General features: G+C 36.4%; 1 protein-coding gene across 2 annotated transcripts in view; it reads right to left on the bottom strand.

Moving 5' to 3' along the window:
- Window positions 1-26,026, bottom strand: part of MUSK (muscle associated receptor tyrosine kinase) — a 101,061-nt gene that overhangs the window by 50,922 nt on the left and 24,113 nt on the right. The window contains exons 4-6 of one of the 2 annotated variants that reach the window (XM_047768132.1): window positions 23,840-23,967; window positions 21,972-22,113; window positions 3,402-3,431 (exon numbers count right to left, since the gene is read on the bottom strand). In XM_047768132.1, the coding sequence (XP_047624088.1) occupies window positions 3,402-3,431; window positions 21,972-22,113; window positions 23,840-23,967 (300 nt within the window). The remainder of the gene's footprint in view (window positions 1-3,401; window positions 3,432-21,971; window positions 22,114-23,839; window positions 23,968-26,026) is intronic. The other variant, XM_047768131.1, reaches the window with a different exon arrangement.

The raw sequence follows: 26,026 nt of genomic DNA, 5'->3' as shown, positions 1-26,026 counted from the left end.
TGAATGCTGTGAAAGTGTAGACAGAAGCTACTGATGATAACACTGGTTAGTATGCCCTTGAACCTGAATGAGAGCCTTCTGGCTAAAGATGAGAAACATAAGAAACTGTAAAAGTATGAAATCTAGATTTTTTTTCTGCTTTAATTTACGAAGGCAAGAATTTTCATTTAGAGACTTTAATTCTTCCTGGAAATTTAGTCATAAAGGAAAGTTTGTGTGTGTGTGTGTGTGTGTGTGTGTGTGTAATTTATGGCTTTTTCTTTTTTTTTCTTGGCATTACATTATTTGGAATATCATTTGGGCTTGTTGCAAAACATCTGGTGATCCATATTGCACAACACAGCTCAGCATTATGTGAGATGGTAAGTAAAACAGAGTCCATCATCATTCTAGAGGTCACTAGAGCTTTGAAGTTAATTTAATGAGTGTGCTGCTCTGTCCCATATCAGAACCTTCTGGGAGGTCCAGTGGGGCACAGGTGGGTACAGAAAAGAGCACTGTTGCATTGCAGGTGGCTTCATGAATGTGGGGTTGTGCTGACAACTGTTGGTCTCCTCCTCCAAGGGAGCTGACTCTTGGCTGACCATGGTTTTCATGACCAAGCCTTGGCTGACTATGGCTTCATTGTTAAGCCTGGTGAGTTAAGAGGGGAAAAAAAGACAGCCAAGAAGTAAAGGGAAGCTGACCTTTCCTGCACTCCCACCTTCTTGTCAAAAGATAGAAAAGAAACGTGTCTCTTTTTTCTGTGTTGAAAGAGAGCTTCCTTCCAGTTTCCATCCCTCAAAGAAGGTCGCCAGTGTCTTTTGGGTTTTGACTCAAATGTCTTCTTATCATGAAGTTTTCTTGACCCAATCTCCTTAGCCTTGTTTATGTGTCTTCTTCGTAGCACTTATCACCATGCCATAACTATTGATTCGTTTGTTTTTTGGCTGTCTCTTTCCTTTGAATGTAAGCATCACAAAGGTGGAAATTCCTTTGTTCATTAACACAGGCTGATTGAGAGACAAATGATTGATCAGTTTATCAGTCAACCCAGAACCCTGCATGGTACATAGTGGGCACTCAATAGATAATTTGTTGAATGAATGAAAGAGTAACTCTTCTGATTGGTGAGAATGGGGAAAGAGACTTGCATAAGTGATGCGTATCTCAACCCTGTCTGGGCCATCATTCTCCCAGCTACCCAGCAAACAAGAAAGGTATGGGGTTAATGTGCAATAGGTAAGTGCCCCAGGTCAGGGTTTCTCCATCCTACAATTTTAGGTGAAAAGTACAGGAGTGGCAAAGGATCAGAAGGGATGTGAATCTAATTCTTGGGTGAAGGAAAAGAAAGCCTTATTATTCATTCAGCTTTATCAGCAAGAAAATGGGTATTTTTATACCCATCAGTGTTTGTTCCCAATTCCAAGCATAGGTGAACCACATTTATCAAACATTAAAAACAATAAAGCCAGTTGCCATTAAATATAAATACCAGACTACTCCATGGATTACAAATATACCTGTAATAATAAACAGACGTAGTTCAAGAATAAATTCCCATTGTTTTAGTGGTAGCCATAAACTGAAAATTCATTCCAAGTCATCATTTTTAAAAGTAATGCGATCAGTTTCCTATCAAATGTTTCCAATAAAATGTCCCTTGAATGTCCCAATTTTGCCTTTTATTTGCATGAAAGACAATATCAAAGTGTTTTTTGTTACACAAGCAAGCTGTTTAATAGACAGGGCATGGCATTACTTAGTAATTTGGAAAATGCTTACAATTGTTTTGATATGAATTTTTAAAGAATCTAACTCTTCTTTCTACAGATAGTTTTATCCATCATCTTCCTAAATTCACTGTGAAGACTTCCCTAATAGCTTTCTGGTGGGCAAGTACGTTATTGTTCATCTGAAACACGGGAAATAGATGTGGGCAATCTATTTATTCCTGGTTTTTCCTCTCATGCTATCTATTCTTGAGTTTGGGCTTTGATTTCTCTTAGGTAAGTTTATGGTGCCAACTGCAGGTTGAGAATCCTATATTCAGAATCGGGCTTAAGCAGTCAGTGATTCCAGAGTCCTTTATAATGTAACTATATTGTATTCTCATTTCCTTCTTCTTTCCCTTTCCCCCCTTCCCTTCCTCCCGTCTTCCTTCCTCCCTCCCTGCCTCCCACCTCCCTTCCTCCCACCTCTCCCCTCTCCTCCCCTCCCTTGCTTCCTCCCCTCCCTTCCCTCTCCCTTCCTTCCCCTCCCTCCCTTCTTCCCTTGCCCAACCCTGTCCCATCTCTCTTGTTCTACTTTTCAAAGTACTTTCAGATATATAATAACTTTTATTATTAACTGTCATTTTGAGGAGTAATCTGAATTTATAATAAGAAGGTAGAGTCATTTTTCATTCTGAAATTGCACTGGTGGTGTAATGGAAAGCCTAACAGTCAGGGGACCCATATTAAATCCTGAAATTAATAAGCAGTTTGGCTTGAGATGAATGGCTTCTCTTTTCTTGTTAAGGGAATAGGACCAGAGGAATACTTAAGTCCCTTATAAATTCTGTTTCTGAGCAATTATTTCAAAGGACACAATGAGCTTGTTTAGATTTTTTTTTTTCTCTCGTTCTTTTCTTTCTTCTTTTCTAGCCTCCCTTAAAGGGGCTTTTTAGGCTGCTTGATTCAAAGGAGCACTGACTGAGAGAAGTAAATTGAAAACAAACAAAACCAAAAACTAATAAAAAAATCACACAGGAGGAGGTGAAGTGACTTTATCTAAATTAACTTATAAGCAGTCCGATGTCTAGAAATAGGAAAACCTCTCAGATACCTTATTTGAAATACTAAGATAAGGAGGTGCTGTTTCAAAAAACAGCACCTTAGGGTTTGTTCCTAGAGCCAAACTGTATTATATGAGAATGTGTGAATTTCATCCAAAGTACACGAAAGTTAGGTTAGAACAGTGTGATTGATTTGGTTTGGTTTGGAGCAGTTGCATAAAACTTGTCCACTTGGAGTAATAACAATAAAAACCTAAGCTGGCACTTAGACATTTTTCATGTCTCCAAAGATTATAACACCTCCCATCCCCTCCCCAGAACTTTTGGTCAAAGGAACTTTCTCTTCCAGTCTGTGCAAGATTTATATTCTCATTTGTTTTGTATTTTCAGAGTTTGGGATGCAGTGTTTAAACATTTCTATTGATTCAGTCTTTTCTTAATAAAAGTAAGTGCTCAGTAACTCTATTATACAGTAAAATAGCCCATCTAATAATGCTGTTAGGTGCTGAGTTAATATCTCTCATACATCATCTGTTATTTCCTTACAAAATCATGGCAGTTAGAGTTGTTTATAAAGTCAGAGAAATAGACAATTGAATAGAACCATACATTTAAATAGAAGCAGTGCAGAAAGAAAAAAAAATACCTTTAGTTTCTTGCTCAGGTTCACTCTCTTCTATTAATAAAAAGACAAAACAAACACAAACACACAAACAAAAACAACACATCATGAAAAGGGAAATCTTTGAGCACAGAAACGTCGTTGTCCAAGAGTAGTTAGGATCTGCTTGTTTCTTATTTCAATAAGAAACAAATGCAATCAATCGAGGGAAACCACTGACCTTTTAAAAGCAAACTATTAAATGACATAAAATTTCAGATGATTACTTTTAGCCAGGCAGTATTACACAGAAAATGAACTACAGCATACCCAACAACATGGCTCACTCATGCATTTTTATTTTAATGTTGACAATAACCCTTTCTTTCAAGGCAACAGACTGCCTGCTATTCTGATAAATTGTGTTCCTCCTTGTTAGCGTGGCTTCTCCTCTTACGAGGCCCTGCTGTGAAGTCAGTGATGATGAATCTGGGATCTCAGCTATCATTTCTATGGCAATAGACTCATGTTGTGGTAAACAGAGGATTAGGGGGTTTCTGCAGAACAGAGCCTACAACCAACAGAGATTCTCTCCTCTGAATCAATTCCCAGAGGCTGCTCAGAGAACAGACAGGAGCCAATCATTATCTTTCAGGAACCTACCAGTGAAGCAAGCCACCAAGAAGAATGTGTTTTAAAATGTCTATATTGGGTATATGGAGTTGAGAATTTATAAAAATTTAAAAAATCCCAGAAAAGAGACAACTACCAAATTAATTATTCTAAAATGTTTACTATAACCTTATCAGATGTAACTCCCACACGGAGCTCTATTTTTTTCCCCCCTTTCTTTTTTCATGTCAATTTAGACCTTTCTTTGAATTAGTGATAAGTCAAGTGTGGTATTTGCTTACTATATAAAATAACAGTGCTATTGTTAACTCATGATAATACATTGGTGTAGCTCTTTGTAGATTATGGGTACTCTCATGCACATGGTACATTATCTTATTTAGCCCTTACCCTATCCCTGTGATTGTACATAATTGATATTATTCAGCCCATTTTTTCCAGACAAGGAATCTGAGACTCAGATTTGCTGCAGATGCAGAGCTAGAAATCCCACTCCAAGTTTCAGACACCAAGTCTTCTGTTCTCACCTAGCATCCCAGAGAGATGTCTTCATTTTTATATTGAACACCCAATCCTCCTAAATTTAAATGAACTTATAATTTTCCAGTTAGATTTTATTCTGTCTGAAATTCCTTTACCCCAACAATCAAGTCTGTGGCACATTCTTATTTTTTTAAGCATCAAGGTCATACTGGATAAAAATGAGGTTTTTTTTCCCATACTTAAAACCGGTCATCTGGACACTTGAAAACTGCAGAAATTCCCTGTTTGTAACACAGACCATAATCAGAAAAAACGAATGAAGGTCCATTGTTGGATCAAATTTGGCTTGAAAAATTATATTTGAATATGCCTTTGGTCTGGGCATGACTTTCTAGTTCCTCAGCATGATTATGCTTATTTCTAAGCTTGGGGGGAAAAACAACAACAACAACAAAAAACCCTTTTTTTTCTTTCTTTCACCAGCCAAATAGCTATTTATGAGTGCCTGAGATGGGCATGGGACTGCTGTGGGAATATTAAGTGTCTTTATTATCTGACTGCTATATTGTTCCACTAAAGTTGAAGGGTCTCGGGAAGTTTTGAGAAACTTAATTACTCATGACTTACACTACTCTTTTTATGGTTCTGGAGCAACTGCAGGTAAACCTTCAGTCTCTTTCCAATACTTTGATTTTTACAGACATTACTTTAAAGTGGACTCTGAGGGCAATGCTGATTTTCCTTTGCTATATTTCACCTCATCGTTGTTGTTATTGCTCATTTTGCTTGATTTGTTTGGACTTGGAAGCAGTTGAGAAAGAATGCACCCATTTCCTCCTCGGCAGATATGTAGGACCAACTCAAGAGATGAAAGAATGTCCAAGAATTGCCATTTTCCTGGGAAGAGGCTTGGAAGTTCTACTAAATACTACACTTTCATGTATAGGCTTTCTTTCTATGCACAAATACAAACATACATCTTTATACTCACATATTTATATATGCTCATGTATTAATATACACATATATGTACACACATTCACACACATGCACACACAATTGAAGTTACTTTCATTTAGAGAGAAATATGCAAGAATACCTACAAATCCTGTTTAAGTTTGAGTACACTCATTCCATGTATGAGATGGTTTATTATTTCAAGGTCAAACTGTAGTCCTAGTTTTTCTGTGTATCCTGCTTACCTAGCCTACTACGATCTCTCTAAACTTCTGAAGTTACTGTTTTAGCACTTATCAATTTTCAACCTTCTGCTTCTTGGTATTTATTCCCATTTAATCGCTAAATTCTCTTTTAACTGCTTTGTGTGTAATGCATCAGTCTTATCTTCCAATGTGCAATCCTCTTGCTGCAGGGCATGGTGGGGGTTGGGGGGAGGAGCAGCATAGCACACTTTTGTTGTGTCTTCTTTCCCCTGAAGTCCAGCACAGTCTCTTGTAAAACTAGGGAATACTTTAAAAAGGAGTTGGATAGTGATTCATTTTCCTATTCTGCTTTCTTGGGATTGTCCAGTAGGACATTTAGAGAATCTGAGATGTCTCATATTGGGATATATGATCAGATATAATCAACATCCAAGTTAAATAGTATACCCATCAATTCTTGACTTCTTTGATATATAGGGAACTCAACACTATCATAGCAACTCATTTTAAATGATTGTGTTTGAATATATAAACATATATATTTATTTACTTATATATTTAAATATATGTATATATTTATTCTAAATCAAAGCGAAGTCAATCTCCTTATAGTTACCACTCAAAGACCTAGTTTCTACTTCTATCCATTGGACAAAAATGAAAAAAAAAAGTCCACCAAATATTTTCATTTTTCCAAGCTTGCTAATCCCAGTTCACATTCTGACTGCTCATTTTGAACCTCTTATCTTTCCTTCTTATCTTAATTTATCCTCTAATCTTGTGGTACCTGGAACAAAAACTAACACACATACATGGAGTCTCACAAATTTGAAGGATAGCAAGACTCTTTCTAAATACTTTACCTATATGAATAAAGATTTGCATAAGTTTCTTTCTTTCTTTTTTTTGTCTTTTTTGGGCCACACCTGGACATGTGGAAGTTCTCAGGCTAGGTGCTGAATCAGAGCTGTAGCTTCCAGCCTACACCACAGCCATAGAAATGCCAGATCCTACACCACAGCTCAAGGCAACACTGGATCCTTAACCCACTGAGTGAGGCCAGGGATCGAACCTGCATCCTCATGTGGAGACTAGTTGGATTTGTTTTTGCTGAGCTATGACAGGAACTCCAAAATTGCATAAGTTTTCATTTGCATTCATATAATCATACAGTTAGGTCATTAATTCCATTGAAAGTCATGACTATCCAGTATTCATTTTTATATTTGCTCTTTTTAAGGTCTGCCTCCTCAGTTTTGAGTGTGAATGTGTGTATGTGTGGGGGAGGGTAAATATGATTTGATCCTAAGGTAAATTAAGTTTTTCCTGCTCAGTTCTCTGTATTAGTTATTGGGAAGTGAAATTTGGAGGAGGAAATGTATTATTATATAGGAGGAGGAAAGCCATCAAAATTCTCTGATAAAAATAAAAGGAATATATTTAGTAAAATAATACAGGTCATGTAGACCTTGTGGAAAGAGAAAAATGAAACCAGAAGAGAATATAGGCAGACCTATGGGAAGGTTTTCATTCTTTCTAATGCAAAAGTGAGGAAAGCCAGGAAGATAATAGGCATTTGGCTGCCTAGAGTTGAGGTCTCCATGGAGGCTGAAATTGCACATTCTCTAATCTTTGTAGGATGGTATTATTTATAATTTTATTCATAGGCAATATCTTAAGAAGACCTCTGTCTGCCACTCTAAGGATACCATTCTGGGGCATTTTCCTAAGGACATACTCAGAAATTGGGAAATCAGAATTGTATTGCTAGAATCATTTCCTGACAGTTATACACAATACCGTTACAACGAACGAGGCAAGTGGATCTGCTGCTTACTATCTATTTGATCTGTGCTATTGCTTAACTTCTCTGAACTTCAGTTTCTTCATGCAGAAAATGTAGGTAGCAACACCCAACTCATGGAATTATGCAGAAGACTAAATGAAATGATTTGTACAAAGCAGTTAATATAGCAACTGACACACAGTTAGAAAGCACTGGAGGCTAATTTTGAAGCCATGTCTCCTAGCTCTTCCTTCCTTCCTTCCTTTCCTTCCTCCTTCCCTCCCTTCCCCCACTCCCTTCCTCAGGTATTTCTATCTCTATGGTATCCTCCTGACTGATGAAAGCTGTTTTTCCAACCACCTTCAAAGAGAGAAGATTGTTTTATTCTATCTTATTTAAAAATTTCAATCTGCCTTAGCCGTCTGCATCTCAGATATTGATTGGCTTGTATAACCTTTAGGTAGGTGTTAAATCATGTGCTTAAGTACTTTCCTCAATTGAGAAGAATCACTCGAGAAGGAGAAATCCATTCCTCAGGTCCAGTTATTAAAACATAGATGCTAGTCAACATTAGATTATTGGAATCCATTTTTAAAGAGGCTACGTTTATCTATTCTAGCATCATATTTTAAGAATTATTGAGTCTGAGATGCTTGCTAGTAGATAACCATCACAAAAAAGAAAAAGAGCCTTTTGAATTTTGAATTTTTTACTTGAAAGAAATGGCCCGGAGGTGGTTGAAAATAATCATATTGAGGCTCTATGGTGCTTCGTTTCTGAACAGATTCTTCTTCTGTTTTCCAATCATTTAAAGAAAACCTGACAATAGTAACAATACACCCAAGTAAATACCTGGTTTTCCTTTCCTGTCTTCTTGGTGGCTAAAGCAAAGATACCCGATCCTGGTGTGTTGCCACTGACTACATTTCTGTCCTCTTTGAAGCGGAGCAACTGCATAAAGAGGTTTATCCACTCTGCCTCCACCTCCGAAGGACTCAGAGCATGAGTTCCTTTAGAAAACATACATGGCACCCTCACAAACAGTGACTGTCTTCTCTGAGTCCTCAAAGTCAGGCTGGCTTGCCTCTGTGACATTCTGATTCTCTAAAGTGGCTTGGTTTGGGAACATTTCTGTGGCCTTTGAGATAATAACATTTTCCTAGCTTGTAAATATGGATGGTGAATAATGACTGTGAGTAAGACGTGTTTACCAAGGAAATCAGACAAGAGCCACACAAAGTGAATTTGTTTGATTTCAGTCGTAGATGTAGCTAGAGCAACTATTAGGAATATTTTTGTTAAAATGTTTCTGAAAATATATTACAAATTTAAACATAAGCCAAGGAATAAGTTGGATTTTGGTTCTGATTCACTTTTTTTTTTTCATTCTTAAAAAGTTTATTCTCTGGTTTTAATGAGAGAAAATGTGAAACTGCTTAATGATTAGGACAGAAACCTTTTTTTTTTTAGTTTACCCTTTCAAAAGGTTTTTATTTGCAAATCGTTTTGGATTTACATAAGAGCTGTAAAAGAATGATAAGAAAGTTTCCAGGTACTCTTGATTCAATTTCCTCTAATGTTGACATCTTATATAACTATAGTGTATTTATCAAAATCTTAACTTACTTTTAAATAACATTTTTGACCTAATCTCATGAAAAGAATGATAACTGAGCTCTGACAGCAGTCAAAGAAACTGAAGTTTAATAAGAACCAGAGTTTCCTTCCTTCTTCGCTCCCTCCCTTCCTTCCTTCAATCCTTCCTTCTTCCTATTAGCTAACCAGAAATTTTAGCTGGGAAAAGAAAAAAAGGACCTTAGTCTTATGTGATACCATGGCTATCTAAAGTGGCTCAGTTTAGGAACATTTCTGTAGCCTTTGAGATAGGATTCTAAATGCCCATATAGGACTGCAGATAAATCTCCCAACTTAGGTTCCCATGCTGATAGGATGGTAGATATATATCCTTTTAAAAATGATGTCCAAGAAAAGACAGCATAGAGTATAAACTCAATGTTAACTTATGAGTCAGATTGTAGCTCATTCCATTTTCATAACACCTCTAATAGATACTGTCCCAAACTGTCTAGTGCATCTTTTATTTTCCACTTAGGAGTCAGTGTCAGCCTGTGCTTGATGATAAATCTTCCTTTTTCCTTCACTCACTGAGATATTATCTGTACTATGAGCTGGTATTCATCAATCTAAGCCCTATGGGACCTCACCTCTTTGAGGCTTTCCCTGACCTCTCACTATCTCCCCTGTCCTGCCTGTGCATCCTGCCCAAACTCATATCACTGCAAATACATTGAACTTTAATTACTGTAATTATTTGCTTGGATGTCCATCCTCCTCACTAAACTTGAAAACTTCTCAAGAATTGAACCATGCCTTGTATATCTCTGTATCCTTGGATTTACCTCATGGAATATAGTAAGCATTAACAAATGAATAAATTGGAAGCTATCTTAACATTTATTCTACTAATTATAAATAAGCTAACTTCCTCCTTAAATTGTTAAGGTTCATCTGGAATAAATACATTCCAGGTAGAAATCCTTAAGTCAGTGTTTCTCAAAGTATAGTTCATAGACTGTGTAAGGATCTTTTGGGAGATTGCTGAAAGGCCTTAACACAGATGATCAGATCTGAATCTCTGGGAATGCATCCTAGAGCCATGCCTTTTAATAAGATCTATGGATGCTTCTGACCTGCGCTATGCTTGAGAACCATGACCTTGGAGGAGGAGTTCCATTAGTCCATCAACTTTGTTATTTCCCTGTCTTTCCATAGAGATTTTTGAAGTGTGTATAAACAGTGATGTGACAATACATTAAATGAAATAACAATACATTAATATCAAGGAAAAGAGACCTTGTTGGTTTAGTGTAACAGATGCTATCACTAAGCTTCTCATTGGATTCTGAGATACATGCAAGCTAGGGCAAAAAATAAAGTCAAAGAAAGTAAAGTACACAGTTCTCACTACAGGAAGGAAAACGAAATGCTGGTTTTCTCAGGAGAGACCTTTAGTTAAAAAAAATTTTAAGGCACTAAATTTTTAAAGCAGTTTCTCACTTAAGATGGTTTTCAGAGCAGTGAGTGATGGAATGATTGATATTTTCAATGATATTTTTGGCAAACAGTTATTTCTACAGCAAGTAAAATAAGATGTGAGCTTGGGATATGCACTAAGGTTGCCTTGCATTGCATGTTGTTGTACTGTTTTTTGTTTGTTTTTGTTTTGGACAAATTGATTCCTAACAGCTCCTTCCCAATTTTCCAGTAAAGACACGTCTTCATATAGTTCCTTACATAAGCATCCTTACTTCACTTGTCACAGTGAGGCCAAACCAAAGTTATAATCTCTAACAAGTACCAAGAATGCAGGGACAAAGCATTGCTGATTGAGGGCAGATTTATGTTCTTTGGAAGCAAGAGGAACAGTTGGTGATGTTGACATTCTATTTATGAAATTTGAGAAGCCTAACCAGCAATATTTGCTGGAGAGAAGTCATCTAGCTTTATAAAAATGTAAACAACAGACAACAAGGCCAACAACAGCCAATGTTCATCAAAGAGCTACCCTGTAGACACAGTGTGTATGCTATCTCAGTCCATTTTAAGAACTCGATGCTCCAAGTAATATCACCCCCATTTCACAAAGAGGAAATAGATTTACAGAGGTTAAGTAAATTATCCAACCTCACATAACTAGTAAATGGCACAGTTAGTATTAACACCCCCCGAATCTATCTGATGCTAAATGCTGCACAGTACTGATCTACATAATATAAATATAGAGAAAGAGAAGACTCAAGAATAGGGTAATGAAAGATGTCCTGGTCTATGAACTAAGACATATAAGCTCTTGGCTAACTTGGGCAATGTAATCATTTCTCTGTTCTTTATCTACAAATTAAAGGATTGAGCTATAACTTCCAGGGCCCACTTCTTATTTAATAAGTTTATGATTACTCTTCTGGATAGAACCAAAGTTAACGAAACATCAGCTGTATTTTAAATAAAATTTTGGTTTTTGCCATTGAACTTTATCGCTTGTGCTTCAAAGACAAAGATGACACATGGAATAAAGACCTGTAAATGTCTTGACAAATGCTTAAGTCATTGCTTCTGCTGTACAGAAGTTACATTAGACCTAGAACTAACATTGATCACTATTATCTAGTGATTACTCTGTGCCAGGCACTCTTGTAAGGGCTTTAACTATGGTATTTAAGCGCATCCTTTTATAACTTATGAGATAGACATTGTTATTCACCTTATTTTATAAGTAGGGAAACCAAGGCACAAAGAGACTAAGTAAGCTATTGAAGTTATACAAGTGGTAAGTGGTGAAGCCAGGATTTGAACTCAAGCAGTTGACTCAAGGCTCTGGAGCCAAGGGTGGTTTTCTCAAGAATCTAGAGATGTTTTTAGCCAGTACATTTAGCTGGTACATTTTAGCCAGTATAAGTTTCCTTCCAAAATCATGCCTTGTATAATTTATCATTGGTGGAAATGAATATAGTAATTAAAATTCAAAAGTCATATATTTGATTTCTGAAGGAAACAAGTGAATGTATTATTTGAATTCCATATTGCCATGGAGTCCTAATAGCTTTCCATGATACCGTTGCCTGATTCAAAACAGCTGCATTTTGAAATTAAACCTAGTAATAACATGACCTTCTCTGTATCTCACAGTGCCTGGAATATTGCTCAGTGAATCTTGGTTGGATGAATTAATATATTAAAGAGAAGGAAATAATTTTTCCTTTTTGGAGAATGTATGTTTGAACTTGTACATCTCGTTGTAATACCTAAACAGGGAAAACAAAAGCTTACTCTAATTAGAGTATGCCAACTTTTAGGTCATAATAACTTTTCATGTCAAACAATGTAATGTCAACATTATATCAATTCTATTATCTTAAACAATTTAAGATAAATATTTGAAGCACATTTCTTTTCTTCAAAGCAATTAAACAAGGCCTAACTGTTCTTTCCCTTGAAGTATTATGTGTTTAGTGAATAATCATTATTTAACCTTTTTTTTGTCCTTATAGAGAACTTTACTGACAACTCTTCAACTAACAGACCATTTTGCCATTGCTTTCTGAACGCACTACCGAATGTTTAGACGAGAATGCAGCTTAATATCCCCTAAAATCAAAACCAATGGATCAAACTATCTTTTAGAGCATGCACTCTATCAATCATGCAGGTTTAATTTTCCCCATAATAGCCCCCAGGGCTATCAAAGGTTTATTATGCCTTTTACTTTTCTTTGGTTTTTAAATACACAGTATATTCATGACAGCAAATCAAACCTGTTAGTGGCATCAAACAGGTAAAATTGATGCCGGGAACTGGGCCACTGCAAATTTTATTAAAACTGCAATCACTTGGAGCACAGCACACATTGGGGGTTTAAATACCTCTCTCTGTGGCATTTGTCATATTAAGAGCTGCAGCATAAACAAAGGAAAAAGCAAATCAAATGTGTGTGTAAACATTGCATGATCATTTCTACTTTTCTAGATGCATAATGACATCTCATTTCTAGGAAAGGAGACAGCCAAAAGTCTAACATTTTTGAACACAGTCGTGATCCCTTAGATCTCTCGGTATTTGCCTTTGGAATGGTACATGTGTGCATGTATTTGTTTTTATATTTGTGCATGTATTCATTTTGGCCTTTTAGGATTCTACTTATATATTGTATATGTTTGCAAAAAATAAAAATACATAATTTTAATTGTATATTTTAGAAAAAATATAATTTTAATTGTATATTTTAGAAAAATATATAATTCTTCTCTTACATTTTGTATGTTTGCAACAACAAAAGCCCCCAGTAGATGAAGTCAGCCCTAAGGACATGTGGTGAAGCCTTTCAGATGGCAGAGAAAAGTATTGGCAACATTAAAGTGCCCTGTTTGGTGTTGGAGAAACTTGAATTGAAGCCACTTAAATTTGCCAAATGTTGGATCTTCCCTCCTAACCTCCCCAAATGCCTCTCCCAAGAGTGGAGACATGGATCTATTTTTAAGGCCCCATCACAAACAGGAAGTTATTTAAACATTAGGGAAGCCTACAATAGCCCTCTATGTAGAAGGGTTCCATTCTTTTCTTGGTCTGCTTCTAAGGCTTTCATTTACAGCTTCTTACTGGTACCAAACCATCTCTTCCCATTGGAGATGGCTGTCTGAGAACCTTTGGTTCTAGCATGTCTTCTGCCCAGTCTTTTCCTTAATGGCTTAAGCCTCCAAGGGGAAACAAGGTAATAATAGAAAGTGCAATAAGCAGGGAGCCCAGTGCCTTCTAACATCTATCTATTTTAATCTGGTCTCAGGTATTCTATACTCAACCAGTTTCTATACACAAAGCAGGATGCCTCTCAATGTGGTATTCACAGGATGTGTAAGATCTGCCCTCAGCTTCAAATAAATAAATCGTAATAATGAAATCAAGGACTCTAAGGAAAGTGTAAGGGAAGTCTGTTAGAATATAAGGGAAATATTAAAAAAGTACGTATTTGTAGTTTTTTAGAGGACCATTTCCCATCATTTAGAACTCTTAATAATCACTTTTCCAGCTATAAAAGCAAGAACAATTGCATTATTATATTAAAAGCATGTAATGTCTATGGTGTAGTGATTATGAAGTACATTTTTTTTTTAAAGGAAGAATATCCCTCTTCTTCAGAATCTGGTACTTCAGAGGTCATTCAAAGCCTCCCTGCAGGCAGCCTCTCCTTGAAAACTCCAACTTTACTGCTCAAATCACCCTACTCTGTGATGGTATCACCCTGCCGCTGAGTATCTGTCTTCCTGACCTTTAAAGTACTCAGATAAAACTGTTTCAGTTAATGATACATAAGAGAAACAATATAGATCATTCTTTGGATGCTCACTGTACCTCATTTAGAACATGAAGCCTATTGGAGAAATGGACAAGACTGTCTCTTAACTTGGAAGAGAATTTCTTCTATAAGGGCACGGAAAAATCACTTTGTCTCTCTTTTCCACCCAACAAAAGTAATGCAACAAATGTTGTGGGGCAGGGGACGGGGGTGAAGACTATGTGGAGTTATGCTACTAAAAATGTTTTTATCTAACTAATTGGAGGAAATGCTCTCAAACAGAAGGACTATTTCTAGGTAAATATAAGGAGATCTTTATGAGCCAATAAAATGGATTTAGCTTTGTTTTATAATTGAGTATTCATTCTCATATTTGGTGACAGCTAAGGAACCATCTCAGCTGGAGGGCAGATGCCACCAATGAAGTATGATGGCCCTTAATCTGCGTAAGACAAATCTCAGTTTTAGATACATTAAAATACACAATAAGGAGACAAAAAAAAATCAGCCAGTGCTTCTCATATGATACAAGTGACTGTGAGATTCACTCCAAGTATGGTAAAATATTTTAAAATGAGCATTTAGAATCTATGAAATATGACATATTGATTTCTCTGGCCCTCATCACATCCTGCCATGAAAGCTATCCTAAAGCCTATTTTCACACAGATACCTGAGACAGGGGTTAACCTTTCCAAAGGAAGAACCTCCACAGTTGTGAGATTGACAGCTCTTTTTTGCATTCCAAGTGACCATGGGACTTGGGAAACCAGAGAGTTCCCTGCCAATGGCTAATCAGTATTCCTATATTATCCTGATCCAGAAGTGCGTTACGTTTCTACAGGAATTTACCTGTAGTTTAATTTATGAGTCAGTATTAACCAACCAAGTGTAGAAAGTGTTCATTGAGAAATCAGAACCCACATGGGAATTTCAGTTTGGATCCCCCAAGCCACTATAGAAACATAAATTCCTGGTTTCCACCTGTAAGAAAGAAGAGTCAGATGGGACCAGAACGCGCCAGCAACTGCTGCTCTCCAAACCCCTTCACTTCCCACTCCATTGAAGTGGCTCCCTACCTTCCTCAGTTTACTGTCATTATGGATTAATTCCTTTGCTAGGGAAATGGCAGGTTCCAGGCTCTGTTTATCATGACCCCAACCCAAACATTCTTCAGCCAATAGCCAAGTGTTGTGACTAGCTAATCAACATAGGATCGATTGTCTTTGACAAAACTTTTCCCATCCCTGAGTTTGTTCTAAAGCAGAATAGAGCAACAAAGCTATAAAAATAATATAGCGAACCAATGATCAGAAAGGTTGATGTCACTTTATTAAAATATTGACAATATAAAATTGGATTGTGATGATCATTGTACAACTATAAATGTAATAAATTCACTGAGTAATTAAAAATAAATAAAATACAACAATATTTGGAAGAAATCATTTTTTTCCAAAGCATAAATACAAGTATTAATCCTTCCTAATTATGAAAGTCTCTTCATAAAAGTTCAAAAAGTATTGAACTATATAAAGTATGTGATAGAAAGTAACCCCCCATGTAATTCTACTTGTGGAGATGATGACTATTAACAATTTGGTATACATATTCTAATATATAATATATAACATACCGCTCTTTAACTTACTTTTTCACTTATGATAACATTAATATTGCTAATGAGTTAAAATTTCTAAATAGATAGGATAATACCTTGCACATGGTAAGCACTATATGAGAATTGAATAAATAAAACAAAAAAAACCCCAGCAAATAATTATATAGTGTTTAGTGTGCCAGTATTAATTCATGTAATCATTGCAACAACATAAGAGTTAGGTGTTATTTTTTAATCCCTGTTTTTGATCTGGGACTAATTTTTCTTCTTTTTTAAAAAATTGAAATATTGTTGATTGACAGTATTGTGTTGGTTCAGGTGTGAGGTGATTTAGTTTTTTTTTTCAGATTACATTTCATTATAGGTTATTACATGATCTTGAATATAATTCCCTGTGCTATATAGTAAATCCTTGTTGCTTGTCTATTTTAGATACAGTAAGGTGTATCTGTTCATCTCATAATCTTAATTTGTCCCTCCCTCCCATTCCCCTTTGGTAACCACAAGTTTGTTATCTGTGTCTGTGAGTCTGTTTCTGTTTTGTATGTAGATTCATTTCTATTATTTTTCAGATTCCATGTATAAGTGACATAGTATTTGTATTTGATTTACTTTACTAAGCATAATATTCTCTATGTCCATGCAAGTTGCTACAAATGATAATGTTTCATTCCTTTTTATAGCCTGGTAATATTCCATTGTATACATATTTTCTTAAGCCAATCATCTGTTGATGAGGAATTCAGTTGTTTGTGTGTCTTGGCTGTTGTAAATAGTGCTGCAATTGGGGTACATGTATCTTTTCGAATTATAGTTTTGTCCAGATATGTGCTGGATTGCTAGATATATGGTAGATCTATTTTTAGCTTTTAAAGGAACTTCCATACTGTTCTCCATAGTGGCTGCGCCAATTTATATTTCCACTAACAGGGTATGAGGGTTCCCTTTTCTCCACACCCTCTCTAACATTTATTATTTGTAGATTCTTTTTTTTTTCTTTTGCTTTTTTAGGGCCACACCCACGGCATATGGAGATTCCCAGGCTAGGGGTCCAGTCAGAGCTACAGCTGCTGGCTACGCCACAGCACAACAATGCAGGATCTGAGCCACGTCTGTGACCTACACCACAGCTCATGGCAACGCCAGATCCTTAACCCACTGAGCAAGGCCAGGGATCGAACCCACAACCTCATGGTTCCTCGTTGGATTTGTTTCCGTTGTGCCATTATGGGAACTCCAATTATTTGTAGACTTTTTTTTTTTTTAATTTTTGGTCTTTTTAGAGCCACACCTACAGCATGTGTAGATTCCCAAGCTAAGGGTCGAATCTGAGCTGCAGTTACTGGACTAAACCATATCTCGTGGCAATGCCAGATCCTTAACCCACTGAGCAAGGCCAGGGATCAAACCTACATCCTCATGAATGTGAGTCAGATTCGTTTCTGCTGAGCCACAATGGGAATTCCAAACATTTATTTTTATTTTATTTTTTTGACTTTTTGATGATAGACATTCTAACCAATTTCAGGTGATACCTCATTGTGGTTTTGATTTGCATTTATCTATAACTTAGCAATACTGAGCATCTTTTTGTGTGCTTTTTGGCCACCTCTATGTCTTCTTTGGAAGAACTGAAAGTAATTTTTATGTCAATTTTTCCAGTTGGGGATTCCTGGATTGGCAGTGATGGCAATATGAATTCAAAATCAAATCTAAAGGAGATATAGTTTGAGAGCTGGCTATTCATTCATAAGAAGACTTGTTTTTTCTCCTTATGAAGAGACAGACAAGCCTCTGTACTGTCTTTTTACACAAATGGGTAGAGTTTTTCTGGTCCATCTTTTCACTTTGGTGGTTCTCAGCTTAATACAAGAATGTCAATGCTAACTTTCACTTCACAGGAGCTTAAGACCTTGACTTCTATCCCTTTAAGAGTCTTAAAATCAATCTTGCATGTTATAGAAATGGGCTCTTGTCTCATTACCTGAAGAACAATGCTCATGATCTTATTGCTCTGGTTTTCCAAATTCTATTCATTCCACTTCTGAATATTTACATTTTATCCTTATGAGTTATACAACTACCTGGCATTTCTGGGTGTTTGTAGTAGGAAGATTTTCATGTGCTCTTGTTGGTCATATGACTGGAGCTCTAAGTGGTTAATCCCAGGTTTGTGTATTTAGTACATAAAGATTCCATGAGTCATTATTTCAACCATGCTTTTAAAATATTCTCAAAATCCTTTTCCCTGTATTACTCCTAACAAAACTCCAATGCTTATTTCTTGCCTTTGGATTTGGCTTCCTACTTTTTTCAACTTACAGCTGTACTGCTGAGAAACCCTGGGGGGGATACCTGCAACAAAGCAAATTGATGCTACTGCATACTCACGGTCATGTCCTTTACTAAAACCTGAATGTTGCCCAGTAAGCCTAGTTTCCCTGTGAGTCATCTCCCCAATCCCCACAGCTATTTTAAAACCTTGCCACTCTCCTCATCCCTCTGCCCCCCTTTATAGAAGTATTTTCAGAAGATAACCTTACTTCCTACTTCCTAGCGGAAATAGAGCCCATCAGAATAGAGCTTTCTCAGATTCCATCCACAAACTTAGGAACTCATTTATACTGGAATATACCCCTTTCCCCCTTTCTTCATATTACAAGGAAGGAAGTTTCTTCTTCCTGTTTATGTACAATGATCATATAATTTACTATTGAAGCGGAGGTATTTTTGAAAGTAAAAGAAGGGCTCTATTAATAATTATTCCAGGGCAACAGGTGTAAACCAGAACTCTCCTGAGCAAACTGAGACATGTTGGCACCCCCTGTATAAAGTTTATTGCTGAATATATCTCTTTTGCCTTCTCGAGCACCATAGTCCCTTAAATATTCCCCTTTTCTCCTGTATATTCAAAGTTTCCTTCTCTCTGATTTCCTTCTCATTAATATTTTAACATTGCTAATTTTTAGGATTTCAATCTTTTTAAAAGAGAAATCTTGCAAAACATTACCTATGTGCCATATTTTCCTCAGCTACTGCTCTTTTTTTTTTTTTTGACTCATCCCTTTTCTCCACCAAATTTATATAAAATAATTGTCTACATCTGCTATCTTACTTTTTCACAGCTCCTATTCTCCATCATGTACAGAATTCTGGCTTCTTCCCACATCCCCACTCTGGCCCTACCCTTGACAATGTCACACATGATTCTCTTTGTTCTTTAATAGAACAGACAGTACTCAGCATTACTCAGTTTCTTTGGGGCACCTCTATCTGTGTAGCCTTGAGTGAGTGATCCTCTTGTTTCCTGTAATGGCACAATGATAGGACCTCCCTCACTGACTGTGAAAATTAAATAAAATAATCTAGCATTTTAGAGTATTAGCCATCCCATTGGCTCATCATTTTAGCAAGAGATTTATGTCTGGCCATGCTTGAGTTAGATGGTTCCATCAGTAATTTTGCACATTGCTGTGTGAAACTTTTAAGACAAGGCAGAGAGCTAGAATATCTTTACATTGCCATTCCAGAGACCTAGCAGCTTGATGATGGCAATCTAGAAAGGGAGCTTTACTTCTGTGTCAAAGGGTGTTTCTTTCATGCTTGTTATGGCTGCTAAGATATAGTGAACACACTATACCAAATCCATAACCTGGCATGCTCAACCTCATTAGAAGCTCATAATGGCAGACAAGCTCTATCTTTCCCTAGCAGACCTATTTGCCATAAGTGGAGCCCAGCATCAAATAGCACTTACAGGGCTCTCATTCTGATTTACTCAAATTCATTTGCAGAGTTAATGGTACACTTTGTAACAGATGCACTGTCCCAACTGACCTTGGCCAGCTTCATTTCAGCCCTCACCATTGTCAAGACAGCAGGCATTTGCAGGCATTGAGATTCCTCCAGTGACTTCTTAGTTGCTTTTTCACCTGCTCTGAGTTATTGGTTGAGTTGACCCTTCCTTTCAATAGGTTTTATCTATACTCGATCCTGTGGACATGCCTCAACTATTTCTTTATGCAGAAGCCAACCATTTAGAGCGTCAAGAGGCCAAGCAGATTTCCTGCAATATTTGTTTTCCAGTAGTAACCATTAGAGTTGATACCATTTACTAAATGTTTATCATGTACCAGCAACTGTGCCTAAGCATCACATATTTTCATGTATGTTGACAGTTTTAATAGGGCCTAGAATGGAGTAGAAATAGACATGTGTGCTAAAATGGGCATCTTCCTAATGTTAGAGTAACTTTAAATGATATTATGTGCCCTCAGTACTAGCAAGTTTAATAAAATCTCTAGCATATATTCATTAAATAATAAAATCTATTAATAAAAACAGTGAACATAAAATTTTCAACGTTAGGAAGAAAGGAGACAGGATTCAGCTTTACTGATAGGCACAATACAAAATTAAATGGCAAGGCAAGACCAGACTGTGTAATTCGACTCCAGCTAATTGAGATATTTCCCCAGGCCAAAGCTAATGCAAATTGTTTTGATATCTTTGAAGACAGTAAGATAAACAATCAATGTTAGATGTTATAATATACAGGACTTATATCTTGAAGAGGAAAATCTTTACGGTATTGAATACAAATGGATAACATTAGTTCTGTATCCTTCCAGATATGGTTCAGGGAAACACTGTGTCCAGGTAGACATTCATTGTGTCTGAAAGTGTGACAGAGTATATTTGTATGTTTGTTCATTTTTCACTGAATAAGTTACATCAGCTGGGTGTTGCAGACTGAGCTTTAAATAGCATTGATAACTTAAAAGAAATTCTAGCAGGTGTGCTAAAAATATATCCTTTTTACATATGACAACCACCATTCCCATCAGCCGCATTCCTTTCCATGAACAGTTAATTGAAATGAGATAATTAAATGAGAAGAAGTTCTAGCTAGGAAATAAAGATAATCTTAAAGGAGCAAATAGACAACTGTATGATTGAGAAGGAAGTGATGTAGGAAAGGGTATATTTTGGCCAAAGACAGAGATGAAAACAAAGTAAGCTATAGTGGTTACTTTGAAGTCTTCCCTGATTGAACTGTAATTTATACCAGGGTGTGATAGTCCAATCACTTTATCAATCAGATAATAGAAAAGCAAAAGAAAGTGATGATTCTTATAATCAACATTTATTGAGTGTTTTTTCAAAGGGTCAGACACTGCTAAATTCTATCAATAGCTTATCTCATTGAGTACTCACAACAAACCCCATTTTACAGATAACAAAGTTGAGAGCTAGAGAGGTTAATGCTAAGGCTTGTAATGGGAAGAACTGGGAAGAGTTGGTCAGTTAACTCACCTAGTACAAGCTTGCTGGTAGTTTCTATTTTAAAGCAAAATATGATGTAATTTTAGGTCAAGAGGGATCTGATGACCAAATGCATAGAATAGAATGCCTAGCTCAATCTGGATTCTGATTTCTCAGTGAAGAGCTTTCACAACCAGTTGTTGAATTAATTGACATTAGAGGAAAAAATTTTTTTTAATGAAGACTATTTTGAGACTGAAACTCACAGAAGTAGGGCCATTTGGAGTTATATATTTGAATCAGTATTTTATTTTTCTCAACCCTTTGTGACAGAATACAATCTGGAAAGTAGTTACTTTTTCCCCCCTTTTGATGCATTTTTAAGATCTGTCTTATGTGCTGAAAAAGATAAAATAACTTCAAATTTATAAAAAAGGGAGAATTGTTCAAGACAATCAGGTGTCCTAAAATGGTATCTTATTATTTTATATTTATACATATATAACTATAGATTATAGTTACATATTATCTATCTATATCTATATCCATAGTTTTACAGTGAATTTAGTCTGTTTTGGTCACTAGATGGGCAATAGATGGAATATGACCTGTTATACCAGGGAACATATTTTTCTCTTTGATTTTTCAAGTCTCAATCTGATGGTCTAATATCTGGAGAAGTTGAGGAAACAGAACTACCTACTGCATCTCTGTTTTGCAAGCAGAAGTACAGCCTCCACAGTAGAGCGTGAAGCCCTCTGGTAACTCTGTAATGGGAAGGAATGCAGCACCTTACCCTCAACTTCCAGCTTCACCAATTTGGAATATGCTGTCCCCAGGCTGTTTTTTGCCACACAGCGATAATGTCCTGCATCTTCCTTTTGCACATTATGAATCCTTAAACTCCCAGATTCAAGAACTGCAGTCCGGGAATTTTCCTGCCAGAGGTAAGGACAGGAATTTAAAATGTCCATGGGTCTGTCAAAGACACGTTTGCTGTATTTCATTGTCATCATTACCACTCTTATCACAAATATCCTTCTAACATTTATTTGGCATTTACTATGCATAATATATGATAATAAATGAGATAGTATAAAATTACCCAAATTTTAATAATAATCCCACAAGACATTTTTATTTTCTTTCATTATATGAGGATCCCCCCAGGCTTATTTCATGTCCTAAATCAACAAGCCTTATTTCAGGAATTTAATTGATTTCTACAAAAGTCATATCCAAGTCTGTTTGATTAAAAGCATTACTTTTAACAACCATACTTACTGCCTATATGGTATCCTTAGGGGAACTTACATCCTTTGAAAAATTGGAAATTTCTACAAATACAGAAACTGGCCTTTATAATTAAAATATCTTCCCTTTAGGGACTCTAAATTCAGTAGTATATATAGAGCTACCTCTTGCTTTTATTGTAGGAAATATTTATAACAAAGGGCAAGTCAGAGAATTATACAGGTTACCATTAAAAATTAAAATGATTTGTTTTGGAGTTTCCTACCATGGTGCAGTGGGTTAAGAATTCTACTACAGTGGCTCAGGTCACTGCAGAAGTACAGATTTGATTCCCAGCCAGGAACTTCCACATGCCATGGGGGTAGCCATCAAAAAAATTATTTTATTTTTTGTCTTCTTCGGGCTGTACCACAGCATATGGAGGTTCCTAGGCTAGGGGTTGAATCAGCCACAGCCACACAATGTGGGATCCGAGCTGCATCTGTGACAGACACCACAGCTCATCACAACACCAGATCCATAACCCTCTGAGTGAGGCCAGGGATCAAACTTGCGTCCTCATGGATACTAGTCAGATTCATTTCAGAGCCACGGTGGGAACTCCTATTTGTTTTATTTTAAATAAAACAAACAATTGATTTATACTTCATTTCAGTTAATTGACATTTGTCAACACCTTTGTATTCCCAATGGAATATTCTGAGACTAGTAATATGAGAAACATAATGTCTATGACGTCTTTGAGTTCAAAGTTAGTAGTAGGTTTCGCGAGTATGGAAAGAGACATTGATGATGCAGTATTGTAGTTTATCAATAAAGTAGGTATGAGATACAAAAGTGGTGCAAAATAAACATGTGAGTAACACTTTTCTAGTTTGACTATTATATGTGATTGAAGTCATTGTCAAGGTGTTTGTTCACCAGTCTTAAGTCTTGATGCTCTAACTTCACTCCAGAATGTTTTCATACCTTTTCCTTCAAACCTCATTTTTCTCTCTCCTCCCAGAAACCATTTTCAGGTCTAAAGCTTGGATTGTAGTTCCATCTTTTAAATCTCTTGAGTTTCAAAGTCTCAATGTTAAAAAAATTAAATGATTCAAATACTAACCGACCAACCAACAAAAAAGATTGTGACTTTGCTCTGCTCTGTCTCCTTTTTCATTCCTCATACTACTGGCTCCCATTGCTCTCTCTCTCTCTCTCTCTTTTTTTTTTTTTCCCCTACTCAGCTGCAACTGGAATGCCTTACAAGTTGCATTCATGGGAAAAGAAATATTTAAGTTTAGTTAAAATGTTGTACATAGAGAAAATTTTATACTAAAAGCTTATGAGTGTATAACTGAATTTGCAAATGAGTATTGTATTTGAAAATACATTGCATATACTTGTTTTAACAAAATAATCACTTACCCTGAGAGCACGATCCCCCTTGATCCACGACACTGATGGTTTGGGGTTACCCATTGTAGTGCATGGTAGAACTGCCTTTAATCCTTCTATTATTTTCACATTTATGGGAGGACGAGTTATTTTAGGTTCTAAAGGAAAATGACAGTTAAAAATTAAAAAGGCAACATGGCTTTATTAGAATTTCTAATTATATGTTTAATTCTAAATAGCCATTAAAAGATAATTTTAGGAGTATTACTTTACAGAATTCACCAGATGCTGGAGTTCCTGTCGTGGCTCAGTGCTTAACGAATCCGACTAGAAACCATGAGGTTGCGGGTTCAATCCCTGGCCTTGCTCAGTGGGTTAAAGATCCAGCGTTGCCGTGAGCTGTGGTGTAGGTCGCAGACGCAGCTCGGATCCCGTGTTGCTGTGGCTCTAGCGTAGGCCAGCAGCTAGAGCTCTGATTTGACTCCTAGCCTGGGAACCTCCATATGCCGCAGGAGCGGCCCAAGAAACGACAAAAAGACATACACGCACACACAAAAGAATTCACCAGATGCTAAGACACATTTTTAGTGGCTATCAAGCAGAAATATTGTTTAAAATTTAGATTTATCTTATTTGAAAAATAAGTTCATAACACATATTAGGAGTTTGAAATTATCATAGTAGTCATCACTTTAAAAGAGAGTTAATAAAGATCGACTAAGATAAACTATTACCATAACAATTCAACATTATTTAATTCATAACAGATATGAAAATAAAATTTTGCTGTAAGAGTATATTTTTATATAATTCTGAGTTATGACTACTTTAAGTTTCCATCTTAATTTTACTTTTAAGTTTGGTGATTAAAAGTAGATAAATTTATCCTCTAGAAAGTAAATCAAATGTTATTATATCTGTTATCAGAGAAATTCTGTCATAAAATTCAGAGTAACTCTACTCTGCAAAGTAAACTTGTGTATACTGTTCTGTGAAACACTATTAAATTATTTTTTTTCAGAAGAAAGAGTTTATGTCAGCTAATTTTTTATTCTGCACTATTGAGGTTTCAGAAAAAGATATTATTAAATCTGATGTATAGAAGAATTGACAAGTTCAGGATGCCAGTTATTTAACTGTTTGAAACATCATAAAATAATGAAAACTACATTTATTATTTAGGAATCCTATGTTACAGATGGAAGACAGAGGACTATCTTTGCAGGAGAAAGTACTGAGAAATGCATGCATTTTATTCCTTTCAGTTTATGTGCCATAATCAGTTTGTTGCTTTGATAAAAAAGAGCATGAAATAAGAATTTTTTTCCTTCTGCTTGAAGTGCCTGTGTGTGCATGGGCAGGGATGTTGTTCTCTGGTGGTTGTAAGTAATATTTGCAAAGACTGCACAGTCTATTGATTTTCAATCTAGGCATTTGTTGCCATTTAGAGTTTGCATGATCCCATATTGTGGCAAAAATACAAGACAGACTTTAAACATGTTGTAAGAAAATAGCAACTTTGTCACTTTGCCTGCTATCTAAAGCACACACTACTCCTAATCAATGACAGTGAATACCTACATGTAGGTTGAGTAGGCATCTTAATTGTGAGTTGGGTTGTCATACAGGTACTGGCAAAAGCTTAGCTTAGAAGTTTATATGGGGCTCCCTATACTGATTCCTATGGCAAATCTAAGTCACAGATAATGTCTTGGGGAGAAAACCTTTGTGTAAAGCAGATAACTCCTAGTCTCTCAGTGATATAGATGTAATCTGTTGGTGAGAGGTCAGGAGAACCTTCATGGGTAACTTAATGTAAAGTAAACTAGGAATAAGTTTAGTATTGATGTGGAGTCATGGATTCCCATTCTCAGGGAGCATGATTCAGGTGGAGCCATGAGCACTGACTAATCAGAATTGGTCATTGTGTTGAAGCAGGATGCTGGGAGAGGGAGCTCCTGAAGGAGGTCCTGGGGTAGTAGGAATGGCCATGGGAGTGGGGACCTTGAAGGTCTCAGGAAGCAGCTCTTTACAAAGCAGTGGGGAAGCATTCCAAAATTTAAACAGTTGGGATGGCCATGCCAGTGTATACCCAGGTGTGTTGGGTGAGCTTTCCGAGGGAGAGAGTAGAGAAAAGAGGGAAGAGAAGAGGATTTTCGATAGAATCAAAATCAATAACATTAGTGCCAGAAAGAATATGGGAAACATTCCAAGGAA

The sequence above is a fragment of the Phacochoerus africanus genome, chromosome 2 (genome assembly GCF_016906955.1).
Source record: "Phacochoerus africanus isolate WHEZ1 chromosome 2, ROS_Pafr_v1, whole genome shotgun sequence".
NCBI classification, from domain to species: domain Eukaryota; kingdom Metazoa; phylum Chordata; class Mammalia; order Artiodactyla; family Suidae; genus Phacochoerus; species Phacochoerus africanus.
The sequence above is the reverse complement of the archived record's forward strand: the minus strand, read 5'-3'. Positions and strand labels throughout refer to the sequence as shown.